Genomic DNA, 19163 nt, shown 5'->3' on the forward strand with positions numbered 1-19163 from the left:
GTAAATAAATACGTATGTAAGTATCAAAGATCTGTAAAAACTTTCAAAACACACAGAAAATGTATCACTCTAGAAATCTACTTTCTTCTATTGATTATTTTAAAGTGTAATTTTCAAGGCTTTCATTCATAACTTGTTCCCAAAAGTATTGACTTGTTATAGAATTGATAATACTCTAATTATTACTCATATACTAGTTTATGCAGGCTTAAATATATTCCATATAAACACTTGTATTTAATTTGCTCACATGAATACACATATTCATACAGACATAATATTTATTTAAACTTATTTGCATATTAATTACCCATATGTTTTACAATTTGTTGCCCTACTAAACATTTATTACGAGTATGTATTATTAATCTTGTTTTATTGTAATCTCAACACATCACAGATCTGACGAACAAAAAAAGAAAATGCCAACTCATAAAAACCAATAAATGCTCTCGTTCCCCCACAAATATTTGCATAGATCGAAAAAGTAAAACCGACGACAGAAAGACTAACAGACAGACATTGAAGTACTGACTGACTAAACGAATGAAAAAAATTATAACAAATGAAGAAAGAAGGAAAAAAAAACAAAAATAATATACACTTTTATCATTAGCACTCAGTGACAATTTGTTTATTTTGATATCAAGCAACTTAAATATTTTAACCACATAAACAAGCGACGACGAAACATATGCGGTACTTGTTAATTGTATAAAAATATTGCTCGACTCTCCCTGCAATATCGTAAGTAGATGATAAATTATATATACAGTTCCTTTACCTCCTCTTTTGTTGCCCTATTAGCAATAAATTTCATTATTAGAAGAGTTTGTTTGTTTGTACGACTGACTACTGAAGTGTTCATAGTAGTGAGTGTAGTAATTGGTCTAGTTTCTTGTTGTTCTATTTCTTTAACTGAGCAACTGATATCAGTTCAGTCGTAACAAGAGCAAAATATACATATATGTATGTATAATAACAAAAACAATTGTTATCAATCAATTATTTATTCATTCTTATAACAAAATGGTTTCTCTCTAGCTATTCTTACTCTCTTTTGTAAATTTTATAAAAAGTGTTTTGCAAAAACAAACAATATCATACGAGAAACTAATATGTCTCGAGTATCATTTAAGGAACGAGTATCATTTACTACACTGAGAAAATTTGTCACATACACATACATACATATTTTCATGTTTTGTTGTTATCAAAAAAAAAAAAAAAAATAGAATTTATTCCTAAAAAAAATTTTTAAAGTCTATGTCAGATTTTAATCTGGTAGACTGAAATCACAATCGAACGATGCCTACAAAGTTATTTGCCTAAGTGACTAACATAGTCTCTAAAATTATAATATTTTCCTCTTTGAGACGGTATCAAATCCGACAAGTATTTCGTATAATCCCGTGATTATAGACAACGAAACAACTAGCTGAGTTCGATACAGATAAGTGCGTATGAATTTCCCAGAGATTTGACCCACCGACCCTATAACTAAAAAATGTTATAGTCCCAACCGCAGTATTCTACTTGATGTACAATTAATTTCTCCAAGTGTATTTGTAATACTAATAATATCGGTACTCTCGTTCTCTCGACAAAACAATTTGCCTATAGCTACTAATACCATTATATTTATTAATAACAATAATAATAATGGCAAACGTTTGTTGTTTTTGTTCTTGATTACATTACCAACACAATTGCACCGATTTTCAGAAACAACAATAATAATAATAAAAGAAGTTCGTGCTATACAAAATACAAAGCGATTGCTAGCTGTTAGCTACATACTCACACTGCTACATACAAACTGCTAGCGCTAACAGGCAGACTGTCAAGAAATTTTAACCAGCTCAGTGAACTAACTTAACTAACCAAGCAACCAACCAACGAAACCAAACATTGAGCAAATAATAAATACTACATTCAAACAGCAAGCAAGAAAGAAAGACATCTAACAGCTGTGTTATTTTTTCCTGACATCAGTAAGCGTTCGAACGTGAATGGAAGTTAAAGCTCTGTGCGCGCTAAAAAATCGAATGAATATTTTTTTAATTTTTATTACTTTTTAAAAAGTCATTCGTTGTACTGTGACGAGACAGCTCCTTCCATTAATCAAGCACGTCTGCTCCTTCTCCTACTGCTATAGCAAGCATATCACATTGCAAGTCGTCAGTCAGTCAAATGCACTCACGTAGAAATTGCAGCCAGACAAACGTAATAATGAACTTTACTACATTTTCTTAAATAAATAATAAAACCGGGAACTGCTACATGACGATAAAAATAAAAACAAATAAAAAATATTTCATAATTTTTTAAATTGCCATTAAACCAATAAAAAAATCGCTCTACTTAAAGTAACGAGCAAAAAATTAACTGAAACAAAACAGAAGTGAAGCTAAAATCTGTCAAGTGTCAAATGCAAATTACAAACATAATTTTAAAGAATTAAATAAAAATTCAAATAAATTCAATAACATTGAATTAACTAGAGCTGTTAGTGTTTTTTAATTTCATACGTGAAAAAATTGAAATTGTTGTAAATTAGAAAAAATTCAATCAAAATCACGTTTAAAATTTAAAAATTTTTTAAAATAAAACACACGCTATTCGCATTATAGATTTATGCCAAAAATTACAATAACAAAATCTGCATTGTATAAAAAAAACCGTTAGTTAACTTCGCTACAAATAATAAACGTCAATAAATTAAATGTCAAACAATTGAAGACATAAAAACAAAAAGAGACAACAACAACAAAAAGCTACTTGGAGATATTTAGGAAATCGAGTTTAGACTCATTTTTGGCTAACATTATTCATAATCTGGTTTATTATTATTATAATTAAGTGTAATTCTTTAAAAATAAATTTAAACAAAAAATCCAAAACTAAAAAGAAAAACTTGAAGTCATTCAACTAACCCAACAAACGTACAAGGGAGGAGAGTCGTTGAAACAACAAAATAAACCAAAACCAAGCCAACACTACCACCAACGAACCATCAGCACCATCATCATCATCATCGCTGAACAGTCTTTTATATTCGATTTTTTGTTAATAACTAAAAACAACACTAACACACGACTCACTCACTTACTAGCCAAGTTAAAAAAGCCACAACAACAACTTGTTGTTAACCAACTTTGCTTAAAAAAAAACGTTAAAAAATACAAAAACTAGAGTTCTTCCTCTTCTTTAGAAACGCCAACAAAAGAAACTTCAAATCCGAAAAGAAGCAAGAAAAAAAGCGAAATTTTGTGCTAAAAATATCATTTTTATATAAAAAACATAAAACTACAACTACAGCAACAGCAACAAGAACAAAATGGATTACATCGTAAAAGCATATAAAGATTGGAAACTGCATTCACAGGTAAGAAGAATTTCTACTTCTTTAGACACATTTCGTATTGAAAACAAACTTAAATTACGTACAGTGACTGCCAGTTAGTATACGTTCGTTTGGCAATTTATAAAAGTATACGTTTTTTTTAATTACTCTACATTTAGGTAATAATCCATTGCAGAATATTAAGGCTTCCAAACGAAAAAAATATCGATTGGAATTGGAGTGCAAATAGGGCTGATTATTAGGAATGCTAAAAGTTTCTTTAAAAATGCTTAGATTCGAGAGATTCTTAAGAAAGTTTGAGTTTGTTGAAGAGTTCACACACAAAGAGTTAAAAGTTGGAAAATCTTTAGTTCTTTAAAAAGCAAGAAGTTTTCTTAAGAAAGCTCAAGCTTCTTGGAATGTTAAAGATTTCCTTAGAAAAACTTGAGTACATGGTCTCTTTAGAAAATTGTAAGCTCGTTGGATAGTTCAAAGATTCCCTAGGAAAGCTCAAGATCGTTGGAGTGTTAAAAGTTTTGTTAGGAATGCTCAAGCTCGTTTGAAAGTTAAAGGTTTCCCAATGTTAAAGGCTGGAAGCTTGAGATGGATGGTAGAGTAGAAAGTTTTCTTAGAGCTTTCTGAAAATTCAAAGGTTTCTTTAGGAAAGCTTCTTTAGAAAGTTAAAGAGATTCTTAGAAAAGCTTAAGGTTGATAAAAAGTTAAAGATTTCCCTAAGAAATATTGAGTTCGTTGGAGAGCTAAGAGTTTTTTAAGAAAGTTTGAGATTATTTTAGTTTAATGTTTTCTCAGAAAAGCTTCAGCTTATTGGAAACGTATAATTTATGAAAGCCTGAGTGCCTTTGAAAATTGAAGAATTCCTTAGGAAAGTTTAACCTTGTATCAGAGTTAAAAGTTTCCATAAGAACTCGTTGAAGAAATTTGGACAATTAGAAAAAAGTGCTTTTTTTCTATTAATATGTTCGAACAAGCTTTAAATCATTGGATTTAATACAAATATTACTAGACTTTTTTCATTAGAGTTAACAAGTAGCTGTTGACCTCCTTTAAAGTCTTTTAAAGTTTTTCTATTATATATAACGGGGTTTCAATTAACTTTGGTTTCCAAAAAGTTGTATGAAGAGAGACTTGTATGGATCGAATTCTTAAGAATTTTAATTGATATTGATCTTTATTTAATTACAATTTAAAATCGTAAAAACAAATTTACATTTTTACAACTTCGACTCCACAGTTCCACAACATGTTAATCAATACGTATAAAATATTTAAACCGCAACCACAATATTTTGAGTTTATGAAATCCTTAAAAACAAGCGTTTTGAATTTCTTATATTTTTGTAATATTGACTAAACTGCGATATCACCATATATGACTAATAACACAAATAATTTGCAAAAAAAAAAAAATCAACAAATGTGGGTTAATTGTAAGGTGTAAATTATGTGAGATTCTGAGAATTTTGTTCTTCAATATGACATGAAGAAAAAAGAGTCTTCAGAAAAAAACCCTTTTGAAAAATTACCCAAATATATTTGATTTAGACTACAGCGAAACTTGGCCAATATTTATTTGTTAAGATAAAACAAAGTTAATGGGTTTCTGATGAAAAAAAAATCCCACAAGAAAATCTTTTTTCTTGCATTTCCGGTTGTATAAATGTTTAATTAATTAACACAGTTTTGTATTTAGTCTAAACTGGGGTTAAAAAATAAATAATAATGAAAAAATATCAATTACTTGTTTTGTAAAACCCCACTTTGTATGGGGGATTTTGTATTGGATTAGTTTCGTTTTAACATTTTAAATATTGAGTTAGGTTGAGATTTATATTTTAGTTAGAAATTTTGATAAAAAGGTTGAGATAAATAAGTTTATAACTATAAACTTTTTTATAAAGTTTACAAATTTACAATTGAAGGGCTTATTACAGCAATAACTAGATAAATCCCAAATTAAAAAAATAGACTTAAAAGTTCTTTTAAAAAATAAATTATTATTTAAGAATCTTATGCTTCTTAATTTCAAAATGTTTACTAATTTCCTTAATTGCCATATAAATATAACAAATTATTAAATTAAACTTAAATAAGTTTTCATTCCATTGTTATTTGAGTCTGAGCATTGAAAAGACTGACTCCCGGATACTTGTATTATTGAATGAATTCACTGAACCGGTTTAATAATTGAATCTACGAAAAATGTTGAATTTGAAAATGTTTCATGACACGTCAGATTTAATTTGATCTAAAGAATTTATGCTGAGTACTCGTCAATTATTGCTAAAGTCGTTGATTTTTATACACTCGTCTGAATGTATTCACATGGTAAATTAATTAAATTTTATACTACCTTCATATAAATAATAACAACAATAATTTAAACAAATTAAAAAACCCCTTAACTGGTGATTAACAAAAGATCAAAACAAAAAAAAAAAAAATACAAATCTTAATAATCAAGGCCAAACATGAGATTTAGCTTTAAAGTTTAATAATAATTGTTTCAAGCAATGAGAAGCGGTTAGGAGTTTTAAAAAAATGTACAATGTTTTATATAGCAATTTACTATGTATTTGTTTAACAATTGTGAGAAATGACAAATTAATTATTGTATTATTATTATTATTTCATTAAATGTGTGTTGTGTATTTTTATGGCCAATATTTTTATTATATTTCATTAAATATAAACGTTGTTATCAATCATTTTTTATTATATCAAGAAACAGAACCACCACTTAAAATTTTATTAAAAATTTTTTTACGGCAAAACGAAATCAACAACAACTTTGTCAAAAGCTAAAAATAGTTTGTCGTTTTGTTAGATTACAAATCAATTTTATTAAAAAGTGGAACTTTACTGGGAATTATATGTATCATCATTTTTTTTTTTTTTTGGAGGGTTGAGTTTTCTTGTTAATAATATTTTAATTGCAAATAAATCCTTTTCAATGGTTAGTTCCGCTTTTGTGAGTTTTTTTTTATAGAGAAAATGATAAATTGCAAAATACCAGCAGTCACTTCCTGACTGGTTTTATTTGATCAATTGTTAATATATTTTGTTGTTTAATTGTGTTAAAATTTTGATTAAAAGAACTTTTAGATTATATTAAAACGTACGCCCCTCTAATAAATCTAAAATAAATATTCAGCAAATATTTTATTTTTAACAAAGAACCGATTTTTTCACAATTTGTATCAAAAACTCGGATTCCTGTTCGATATCGAGTGCCATGATCTCTAAAACAAAAATTTCGAACACGATTCCAATAATACTACCTTAACTCTTAACACGGTTTCTATTTTATCTTCTTCGATACGGTTTTTGATAAATTTCCAACACGATCAATGAGGAGAATGAGGAGGAGATTTGATACCTGATTTTTAAAATTTTGATTTTGATATTTTAAGAATCTTGATTTCTAAGTAAATTGTAAAAAATATGAACACTCATACTATCTTAAAAAATATCTATCCATATACATACATATAGAACCAACAATAATGGTTTAATGTAAAATTCAATATTTACAATTTATATCTACAATATTGACAATTGATAGACATGACAAAAACTACAACAATCTATAACTTGTAAATGGTATAAATTGTAATTTGTTTTCTTTTAAATCATGCTTTTATATAGTCATTCATATAAACATATTTATCTGTTGGATATTTGCAAAGTAAGAAAAAAAATTCAAATAAACAACACGAGACAATTTCAAGGTTTTGAAACAACAAATTTTCCATTAAATGTATATAGACCGAGAGAGATACATACTTGGTTACTGTTAATATTTTTCATTATTTTTGTTCATAGTAGTACTAATGATAAAACAAATCAAAGCAAAAAAAATTATATTTTCACTGCGTCAAAAAACAAAAACTATATATCAGTTATTTATTTATACATATTTGTATCTGTATTAAACAAAAAACAAGAGTAAAATAATATATTTAAAGAGTTTTAAAAGAGTTAAATCAATTTACCTCTCAAATCTAATAATTTTCGAGTTTTAAATTATTATACTTGAGTCAAAACGGAGTCACTACCACTCTACTTGACTGTTTTTCTTTTAAAAGTCCTTCCCAGCCGATGTAAAATCTAGTTGGATTACTACACTCATTCCATTTGGAATGGATTTTAATGGGAACTCAGACTTGAATGTAGAACAAAAAACAAACTTAACTCAAAAAGTATTCCGGACCCATAAATTATATACATATAATAAAAAACATTACTCTTTTAAAACAATGAATCATTTAATAATAAAATAAAATATTGGGCATTTAACAATATAATCTAAATACCAAGATAACAAATATTTTGATTAAAGACACGTTTTTATCGTATCAAGATAATAAAATACTTAAATTACTTACTTGTTAAAACGTGAAGATGTTGAATTTTTAATCAGAAAACTTTTACTTCTGGTCAATTTGCTACAAATTTAAAAAAAAAAAAACTTTTTTAAAGATTCATAATCTTAGCAAGGATTACGTAGTCCTCATTTTATGATAGTTTCAAGCTTTAGGTTAACATATTCCTCTCCAGTCAGGAAATAAGCTTTGACGTCAGCTGTTCTTTTGACAAAACAAAATAAATGATAAGTTAAAAACAACATTCAAAGATTAATTTCAATTCAAATGCTGATCTTCAAAGTTAAAAACTAGCTCTAGGTGAATGAACCATTCAAAAGCCATGCATTCTTTTTAATGAAAAAAATTTAAAACAACTAAAGTTTTTGTTTAATAAAGTGTAATACTATTAACAGACACAAAACAAAACTGTTTTAAATTATTATTTAATTTTTAATTAAAACAGTGAAAATAATTATTTAATATTAATACAATGTTTTCAATGCATAACGCAGCGGCATATTAAATTAAATAAACGTATTGATTTATTTCACTTTTTATAAATGTTAACAACAATAAAAACAACAAAAAGTAAAAACTAATTTTAAATAAAAAGCAAACACATACTAGATAGACAATATTATTTCTTTTGTAAAGTAATCAAGTGTAAATAATAAAAGTCATAGATACAAATTTATTATGTACAAAGAAACACACATGTACACAACACCTAAATAATGCTTACATTATGCTAATTGTACAACTCAATATTTTTAATTTTTTTTTCGCTACACAATAGTACTTTCTGTCTGATTGAAATATTTCGCAGCTGGGAGTTGACAACAGAAGTATTTATACGAAGTTTTTTTATATGTTTTCTATCTTATTGTTGTTCTATTTTTCTAACATTCTTGTAATTATGAGACAACAACTGCTGTTTTAATAATATGTATGTATTTACTCTTTAACAGGGCAAACAACCTTACCTTTCGTACAGCCCTTCCCCCCAACCACTCTTTTGCTTCTAACTGTTAACACGGAAATCACAGCAGATCTTTTTTTTTTTGCTATAAACAAAGAATCGAACACACAAAATAAAGCAACTGTTTTGAAAAAAAAAAATGAAAAATTAACACGTCTGACGTGTGTATAAATAAAAAAAAAAATGAATTTTATCTCGTCAGACTTAAAATGGAAAGTACTAACGAAATAAGTTAACTGTATTTAATATTAATGCATTAATTATTAAATTGTATTATTGTTTTTAGTAACAAATTCAAGATTAGTAAATAGGGATTTTCCTCGTATTTTTATGAGGGTTTGTGATTTCCTCTTTTTGGGAAATTCTTATTCGTCAGTAGGACTTAATTAATTACTTTGCCGGATGTAGGTTAAAATATCTCGAAGAAGACAGAGGACAACACAAATTTTATAAATAAAAATGTCTTCGCTCTCAAATATGGCCAAAACGGAGTTTAATGTCACGAAAACTTCATGTGATGGAGATTCAGATTCGAATTTAGCGCAGTTCAGTGCTTTATTTTAGTCTTTTGGTTAAAAATTAGTGGCCGTGTATAAATGGCCCATAATTGAAACAGTTCCAAGTTAAAATTTTGAAATTTGCTTAAGAATCTTATATGAATCGACTTTAAACTGTAATCTATTGCGGAATTATCTGATGATAAAATTGTAATTACCCCCCTTAAATCCACCTCCGGTTATCGTTTAACCTGTAGATATGCTGCTGGTTAAAATATTTTTGTATGTAAACTGTCAATTTAACCTTACGATAAAACATAACCAGATATTGAGATAATGGGGTTACTCGTATTAAAATAAAACTAACAGTTCCACCATATGTTTGTAATTTAAATTTACAAACATAAACATGTATCTTTGTTTAAAACAATTAAATTAATTCATATTTATTTTTATTGCACTTGCATATGGCGGCAATTTGTAATTGCAATAAATAAATCAATATTTGCAGAACAAAAATCAAAAGTATTAAATAATTTCAAATAAAATTCAAACATAAATATGTATACATTCTTATGTAAACATTTAATAGCTGATATTGAAATTGAAAATTAATTTTTAAAATTTGTTTACACGAGGCAAATACTACACGAAAATACCTTTTCAGTTATAAAGGGGGCTTAAAAATTCAGAAATGTTTTATAATTGTTACTTGTTATTATAAATTAAAATTAGAAAATGAAGGCCAATTTTAAGACCAACACCAACAATCATATATTTAATATATAAATTTTGTTAAATAACGACTGACTAACTAATACAGGTATTTAAGTAGTCATGAGTTAAAATTGTATATTTTTTATAAATGTTGATAAGAAAACCCCATCCATTGTCTTTTATTAAAAAACAAAGGGGGTTTAAAGTTTTCAATTTGTTTATAATTTACTTACCTGTATTTAATGAAAATTTATAATGATTATTGATGATTTTCTCGCTTATGAAGAGTTAATGCTGTTCGATGTTTTTTTTTGTGGGAATGACGTAAATTGAACAACTTTGACAGTTTGATGGGTTTTTTTCTGATATATGTATAATGAAAAATATTAGATGCAATTGAATAAACCTTTTTTCTTTGGTTAATTATTATATATCCGCCTATTTTATATCCTGATATGCTGATATCTTTAGCTCTAAAATTATAACAATATATTCAGAATAACTTTTGCAGATATTTCCGTCCAGTAAATTTTGTAAGCAAACTATACCCAAAAAACAAGCTTTTTATTTTTTTCGGAGTGCAGTTAGTTGATATAAATAATGTTGTAGGATATCTTACTATCGAACTTCTCCAACTTTACTTTCTTACTTGTTTTATTTATTAACAACAAATGATTTTGAATTTAATCGAATTAAATTATGCCCGTACTTACCACTCCATTAAAAAAACAAAAGCATCAACAGGAATAATATTGACAAATAGATAGATATGTACATGTTTAAAGAAAAAACAAGTAAGAAATTATAGTCGGGCGAGGCCGACCATATAATACCCTACACCTTTGAAAAAAATATAATGTGATTTAGTTGCCATAATACATACATACTTAAGCCGTTTATTGTTGATAAAATTGTGGACATTTAAGTGAAATTTTGATGGGGGCTTTTCATAGGGGCTAGGGTCATATGAGAACCTATTATTATGGAATTCGTGGGGGTCATCAAGTCTTGTATACAACTTGGTTATTGCAGCTTTTTGTCGAGATATGAGTATATTAAACATAATTATGAACTTAAAAGCCCTATTCGGGGGTTCAGTTGTATGGGGGCTAGGTGAAATAATGGACCGATGGTAACCATTTTCAATAGGCTTCGTCTACGGTACCATAAAAGATCATGTGCCAAATTTCATTGAATTATCTCCAAAATTGCGACCTGTAGTTTGATTACAAGTTTTAAAAGCCCTATTCGGGGGTTCAGTTGTATGGGGGGTAGGTGAAATAATGGACCGATGTTAACCATTTTCAATAGACTTCGTCTATGATACCATAAAAGATCATGTGCCAAATTTCATTGAATTATATCCAAAATTGCGACCTGTAGTTTGATTACAAATTTTAAAAGCCATATTCGAGGGGTTCAGTTGTATGGGGGCTAGGTGAAATAATGGACCGATGTAAACCATTTTCAACAGGCTTCATCTACGGTACCATAAAAGATCATGTGCCAAATTTCATTGAATTATCTCCAAAATTGCGACCTGTAGTTTGATTACAAGTTTTAAAAGCCCTATTCGAGGGGTTCAGTTGTATGGGGGCTAGGTGAAATAATGGACCGATGTTAACCATTTTCAATAGGCTTCGTCTACGATACCATAAAAGATCATGTGCCAAATTACATTGAATTATCTGCAAAATTGCGACCTGTAGTTTGATTACAAGGATTACAAGCCCTATTGGGGGGTTCAGTTGTATGGGGGCTAGGTGAAATAATGGACCGATGTTAACCATTTTCAATAGGCTTCGTCCCTGGGGCAATAGAAGATCATGTACCAAATTTCATTGAATTATCTTCAAAATTGCGACCTGTAGTTTGATTACAAGGTTTACATGGACGGACGGACAGACGGACGGACATAGCTAAATCGACTCAGAAAATGATTCTGAGCCGATTGGTATACTTTAAGGTGGGTATAGGACCAATATTATTGTGCGTTACAAACATCAGCACAAACCCAATATACCCTCCCCACTAAAGTGGTGTAGGGTATAAAAATAATTATTTGCTCAGTATGAATACACATCTATTGCAAAACTCATATACAGACGTACAAATAAATTTAAATTTTCTTCATTCTTTTTTCTAATTTGCCTTAAACAGGTTTTATCCAGTTAAACTGATATGTAGATTAACATTACTATCACGTGAAATTAGAACGAAAGAAAAGCAACAAATTTCACTTTTTATTGCAAAAAATTAATTAAGATTTCATGATTTCAACTTAAAAGTAACAAAACAGACGTAGCAAAACAAACAAATAGTAAACCTGTATGTATATTTAATTTAAATTTTAAAATGAACCGTTATATTGTTTTCATCACCATTCAAATGAAACTTGGCATTACTTTTATCTGCGTCAGCAAAAAAAAACAGTAGATTTTAGGAATTAAAACCCGGGAAATTTTAAATATCCAATATTAGGAACACCAAAAGATAAAAATATCCAATTATAGTAATTTTTTTTTTTCTTTATAAGGGTACAGAATTAATAATTTTTGTATTACAAACATTAGCACAAACGCATACGTTTAATACTTTGTCTTTTCCACTCAAAGCATGGAAAGAATGAATTCTATTTGGAATTAATTCCCTTATATTTTTAATTCGGCTTTAAATTTTTTAATGTACCATTCTTTAAAATCATTCATTGAATTTAAATTCTAAAGCTGAATTCCTTGGCTTTATATTCCATTGAATTAATTCCTAAGAGAATTCATTCTTTATAGGAATGAATTCAATTGAATGATCATTCATATTTGTTTAATTCCTTCTATTACAAATTGAATGAAAGAAAAAAAATTGAATTCAATTTTTAATATACAAAATGCTTTTGAATTCAATTTGTAATAGATTGAATTCAAACAAAATTTATATCATTCAGAGGGAATTTAAAAATCAATAGGAATTGTTGAAATTTATTTTAATTCAATTTGTAACAGATTGAATGCAAACAAAATTAATTCATTCAGAAGGAATTTAACATTCTATAGGAATTAATTCATTAGAGAATTAATTCAATTACATCGAAAGCTTTAAGAATTAATTCTAGAAATTAAATCAAACGGAATGAGTTTGAAGATTTGTAATTCTTTAAAATATAACTCAATTTCTAACTTTTAGAGCTTTGTTTCCACTTAATCAATTAACGCGAAGAAGACATTTTCATGCATAAATTTTAATAATATTCAAGTTCAAAACAAAGTTTTTGTTGTTACAAAATCACAAAATGTAATCAAATTCATAAAAATTTTGTTTTAAACATTTTTAAATGCAAAAAAAAATCTCAGAAAATCAACAACACTCAGCAACACTGGTACCAGCTGTTTTCTTTCTTTATGTACCAAATGTCAAACGCCAGTCTGGTTTTTTCATTTCAGTGAAGGGTTTTGTTTTGGTTTCTCGCTTCAAAAAGTATATATCCATTTGAAATAAGTAAATTGTTATAAAAAATTTTAATTAAACGAGTAAATAACACAATTTTAAAGTAGATTTTTAATAACTTGAAATTAAATTTATATTGCATAAAGTGATATTTAGTTTATTATTGTTTGTGAAAGTGTGTAAGTAAAAAAATCGAATGAATTAAAATTTTTGCGGGAGGTGGGGAATGTTACAGCAAAAAAAGTGAATGGGTTCATTTATTTTTGTTGTAAATTTGAACTAAATTTTTTCTAATACTAAGATAACAACAAATGTGTAAAGTAGAAATCTGTTTAAAATGAAAAATAATTAAAAGCTATAAATAAAATTTCTTTGTAAATTTGTGATTTAAAGCTAAAACTAAGAAAATTTAAAAAAGTTGTAACTTAAATTGTAATTAAAAACTGCGCAGTCACATGACGTCACAAAATACAATAAATTTATATCGAAAAAAATTCAATTGTTTTCTATTATTAATTTCTAGTTTTTTATTTTTCTTTTGGCTACACAAATTAATTTTTATATATTATTAAAAATCTGTTGTATATGTATGTTAGTAATTAATTGTGACTTTCTCTTTTGTGTATTCGTTTGCTGTCTTTCTCTGCAGTTCCATGAAATTGTTCCCGATATGGATGATGAATTTATGTTCAATGAAAAACAATCAATACGCGAATCTGCACGTTCTCTAAAGAAATACGGCAGCACTTGCTGTAATCATCAGATACGCAACAATGAGACCCTGGTGCGACATGATGTCGAGAAAACCGACACATTACAGGGCATTGCTCTAAAATATGGTTGCACTGTAAGTACTTCTACTACTTCTCTTTTTATTTATTTTATTGTATGATAATAATACAAGCGATAATTACAAGTATATACAAATAATTATAAACAATTGCTGCTGTTTTTTTTTTTGCTAAAATATTAAAATTTATTATGCATTTATAGGAGAGGGTATCAATTGAATTGTATTCGCTTGATTTATTGTTTATTTAAACACATGTACTTAATTTATTTATTAAATTCTACTGAAATTTTTATTATTCTGTACTATAGTATCTGTCTCCCTATTATTAAATTGTATTATACAATACAATCTTTGTGGTTAAGTACTGTAAATATCTTTATCTTACCGTTTTTTTACTATCTTAATTTTACCTTTTCAATTTCCTTAGCAATTGTAGAGTTTTGTCTAACATCATTTGCATGACACATTATTTTTTAATTAGTAGTATCATCAGTGTTATAATAAATGATTTTGATGGCAAAATATTCATCAAATTAAGTCCACATCTGTGGTATAAATTTTACAGAAACCATTTTGAAATTTTCCATAATAAAATTCGGCAATTTTTTAATAATTTTAAGTTGGAAAAGTATATTTGAAATCAGTTAAACTGAACTAGATTTGTTAAAGAAATAAATTAGAACTTAACTAGAAATGAACTTGAAATAAACTAGAACTTGAACTGAACTAGAACTGATATGAAAATTTCTATTTTCTTTTTTTTCAAACGAAATCTATAAATCTTCCATATTTTTTTAATAAAATATTATTACTGTGAATGAACTGCCATATTCTATTGTAATAAATTGTATTTGAAATTTAAATTTATTTAACAAATGTTTATTTTTAAGCCATATGCTACGCGAACCCAGTCATGACAGTATGTATTTATATTAGAACAAAAATGTTGTGTTATTTATTTAACTATTCAAAATCTTGAGATAAGATGTTAAAAACAAAAACAAAACCAAGTAGTAGAGTAGACAAAAATTAAAAAAAAAAACTGTCAAAGATTTAAATCACGAGTTTTAAACAAAACTTTGTATCTACTATAAAGAAGATTTGTTTCTTTCATTTCAACAAATTGTGCGGCTCATAAGTAAATAAATATATGTATTTAGCTTATCATGATCGTAACAAATACAGCCAAAATAAATAAAACAAAATATCTAGATTTAGAAATGCATTTCAAAGCAATTATAAAACATTTTGAGGATTTTTAGAAAACGTTAATACAAGTAATAAATAAATATTTTGTATTACTATTTAAGGTATGATTTATGAATAGATTTATTATTTGTAGATTTAAATTAAAAATACGTTGTTTGAAATGAACAATCATCAATCAATCAATTTAGTTGACAGTTATCAATAATAATATTAATAATAATACAATGTTTTATTTAACATGTAATATAAAACTTTATAGTCATTTGATAATAAACCGCTGAAATTAATTAAATAATTAAAAACTCATTAACTTAATTAATTCTTTTGATTTTCTTGCAGACTGAACAAATACGCCGAGCCAATCGTTTATTCGCCTCAGACAGTTTATTTTTACGTCAATTTTTATTAGTACCCGTTGAGAAATCTTCCCCCTATTATCCGAATGCTTCAACTCTAACCACAAGTGAAAATGAAAATAATTTACACAATATCATGGAGAATGTCGTTATGAGCGGTGGAGATCCTTTAAATTGTACTTCATCCTCAACATTATCCTCAGCATCTGCCTCGTCGTCGTCCATGTGTAGTGACAGTAATCCACGTCCTGCCGCTTTACCCACCCGACCCTATTCCATAGCTGGTGAATTATTGGTACAGAACCATGAAAATGAAACCACATTGAGCAATTGCAATAATGGAAATAATAAACAGAGTAAATCATTGGATTCGGTGGCAGCGGTTATGACACCCGAGGAAGAAAGTCGACGCAGTATAAATGAGTTCTTAAGTAAAATTGATAATACAATTTCAGAGTCACGCAAATATGTGGAAAAATCAAAAGAGTAAGTATGCAATATTGTTATTTCTGTATAAAAAGTGTATGATGACCTTATAGAGCTATTTTTTAATTATTTTTTTACAATTCTTTTCTTGCAGAACGATCACTAATCAGACTGATGATGATTTATTTGTTGCCACCGATGTTGTGCCCCGTCGACGTAATAACAATTTAAATAATTCCTATAAGAAACAACAAAATCAACAGCCTCATCACATACGTCACAGTTCGACTGGCAGTAATTCCGATACCGCCCAATTATTAAATACTACACAATTAAGAAAAGTTCAAAACTCTTTAAAAAAGTTAGAGAAGCAACAAGATGATTTTTTTGAATTGTAGCATACTAGTTTAACTACTAATAAGCACACAATCAGTAATACTAATATTAATAATAATAACAATAACATAATTAACATAAACAACAACAATACTGAAATTTTAATATTGTAATTTAAATATAATTTTAAGAATTTTATTATTTTATTTAATTATACTTAAAACATTTTTGTTCGTTTTTTTTAAACAACATAATCATAATCTTAATATTAATTAAGTAGCTACAACAATAACAAACAAATATTTAGCACCATTTCACCTAAAAGATTACTACTTAAGGAACACAAACAACACACACTCAAAACAGTTAATTTTATAAATCGTTCGCAATTGTAAATAATTCAATCAATGATTTATTTTATAAAGTTCAATATTTTTTTGTATAATTTCTTTATATACGACTTGTTATAAGTTGACTGTGTTCTTTATTGTTATGATTTGGAATTTTTGTTTTGATTTGATATCGCAAAAATAGATTATCAAAGGGGAAATATAAATTAAATATATGATGGCAGTATTTGTATTTGTGGGTTATATAAAAAAGTAAAATGTATAAAATAGCAAAAAAAAAAAAAAATGAATTAAATAAAAGGTCTTCTTATATTATTTAGCGAAAAAATGTGATGTAAAGAACAGAAAAAAGAATGTATAAAAATGTTATAAACTTGACATGCAGCTTTTTGTCTATAATTTTTCTTTTTTTAATTAATGTAGTTTAATTTAATTTAATTTACACCTATACATAAATATATTTTATATTTTAGTTTTTTACTCTATACTCTACTATTTTAGTTTAAAGTTGTATAAATTTGAAATACTATAATACATATATTATACATAACTTTCATTTAAATCCCATAACATTTCCTTTGTCAAACTACATGAGTACCTTTCATAAATAGTTTCACTTACTCTTTCCATTTATTATGATTTATTTTTTTTTTTAATTTAAATAAAGTATTAATTTTTATTATACATATTAAATACAATGGTTTTGTTTGATTTAAAATTTATTTTGATTGACAAACTCATTAGTAAACTGTGTTTGTAGTTAGTTTTATAAACGAATGAAGAATATATTTATCAAGAAATCTAAAACGCACCAAAATTTTATCTATTAGGGAAATTATTTTTGTTTTTCAAATTTATTTCTATACTTAAATAAAATTTTACTTAAATGGTCGTGAAAGAAAAAAAAATAGGTATGTTTTTAAAATAACCTCTATGAATGGGATGGGTATTTTAATAATTATTACTTGCATTATTTATCTTCAAGTATGTATTGTATGTATGTTTTTAAAATACTCCACCTCCTTTTCTTATCTGTTGAATGTTAAATATGTGCATGTATATTATATAATACGAACGAATTATAATATTTAATAAAAAAAAATGCATACAAAATTATACGTAAATTATGAAAAACTACAAAACTCAATGACTTTTATTTATGTATTTCTTTAGTTAGGTCGTTTATTAAGGCATTAGATTTGAAGTGGAGACAGACCTATAAGGAGTTATCCATACATAAGATATTTTTAAACGTCCATATACATGGCATACACAACCAAAACTTTTGAAATTAATTTCAATAATACCGTTCGATATTAAATTATTTTTATTAATCCTCGAGATTAATCGATTCTGTGACAGGCCTAATAAGTACGTATTTCCGAAAACTGATTTTAAATTCTCTTAATCTAAAGACTATTTGATTTGATATTTCTACAGAAAATTTTTAAATTAATTTCAAAATTGTTGGTTCGAAATTGTGAAAATTATTGTTTTTGAATTCGCAATTGTTTCAAGGTTATTTTAATAGCTTTAAAAACGTTTCGAATATATGTAAGTTCGAAATTTCGAAATTTATTTAAAAATCCTCATCTAGTTCAATTCGAATTTAAAGTTTATTTTCGAATTTTCGATTTTCTAGAATATCTTAAATTGGCATCAGATTTCAATGAAAATTTTCGACTTGAAGTTCTAATTTTAAATAGTCACTGATTTACCACATGTCCATCCCCAAAAATTGTGAAATTCTTTGTTAAATTTCTTTAGAAATATTTTATTGGGCGTGATCCTCAGTGTATCTATTTTTTTATCAAAAATTAGATATAAATAATGTAAATAATATTTATAATAATAACGAAGATAAGCATAAATTAGTCATAACAATATTCTAGTTTATATGTATATGTATGCATATGTCCAAAATAGAGCAAATCGCAAATAAATGTTAAAATATTTAGCGAATATTCTAATGTTTTTATAAAAAAAACTAGACAAATAATAAAATTTTGAAATAGGTTTCTATTGGATTAGTGTAATGAAAATCAAAGTGTTAAGAATCTTTGCAAAATTTGATTTATTTTATGTAGATGTACATATATACATACATATTGTACGCATACATATGCACATATAAAAAAAGTAATCATGACTTTAATCACATACCCTTTTTCCCAAATTTGGAAATTTTTATTAATTAACATACTTTTTTGACAAAATTTACTAAACTCATTAAAAAACCAAAACCTACAAGAGCTTTTTAACTTTTGGCAAGTCATCGTTATTATTAGTCAAAGTAGAAAATTTCCTGGAACGTGATCTCATATAAAA

At 26.7% G+C, this 19163-nt stretch overlaps 1 protein-coding gene across 2 annotated transcripts; it reads left to right on the forward strand.

The window, feature by feature from the left end:
- Window positions 1-1796: 1796 nt before the first annotated feature.
- LOC119601677 (serine/threonine-protein kinase DDB_G0283821) lies at window positions 1797-17174 on the forward strand. 2 transcript variants are annotated; one of them, XM_037952798.1, is made up of 4 exons: window positions 1797-3388; window positions 14015-14212; window positions 15707-16209; window positions 16304-17174. In XM_037952798.1, exons 1-4 carry the CDS (start codon window positions 3341-3343, stop codon window positions 16545-16547), a joined length of 993 nt encoding a protein of 330 aa, XP_037808726.1. In that variant the 5' UTR covers window positions 1797-3340; the 3' UTR covers window positions 16548-17174. The 2 variants fall into 2 exon arrangements, with proteins under 2 accessions (XP_037808726.1, XP_037808727.1); XM_037952799.1 differs by lacking the exon at window positions 1797-3388 and adding an exon at window positions 13346-13544.
- Window positions 17175-19163: the final 1989 nt, after the last annotated feature.

Source organism: Lucilia sericata, unplaced genomic scaffold (genome assembly GCF_015586225.1).
Source record: "Lucilia sericata isolate MDLA Ls3-8-SP2 unplaced genomic scaffold, ASM1558622v1 Contig000185F_arrow, whole genome shotgun sequence".
NCBI lineage: Eukaryota > Metazoa > Arthropoda > Insecta > Diptera > Calliphoridae > Lucilia > Lucilia sericata.

What these genes read in the sequence shown, in the direction of transcription:
- LOC119601677 (XM_037952798.1), top strand. Translation starts at nt 3,341, where the DNA reads ATGGATTACATCGTAAAAGCATATAAAGATTGGAAACTGCATTCACAG. An exon ending in CTCTAAAATATGGTTGCACT is followed by an intron (nt 14,213 to 15,706) that starts GTAAGTACTTCT and finishes ATTTTCTTGCAG; the next exon opens with ACTGAACAAATACGCCGAGC. An exon ending in TATGTGGAAAAATCAAAAGA is followed by an intron (nt 16,210 to 16,303) that starts GTAAGTATGCAA and finishes CTTTTCTTGCAG; the next exon opens with AACGATCACTAATCAGACTG.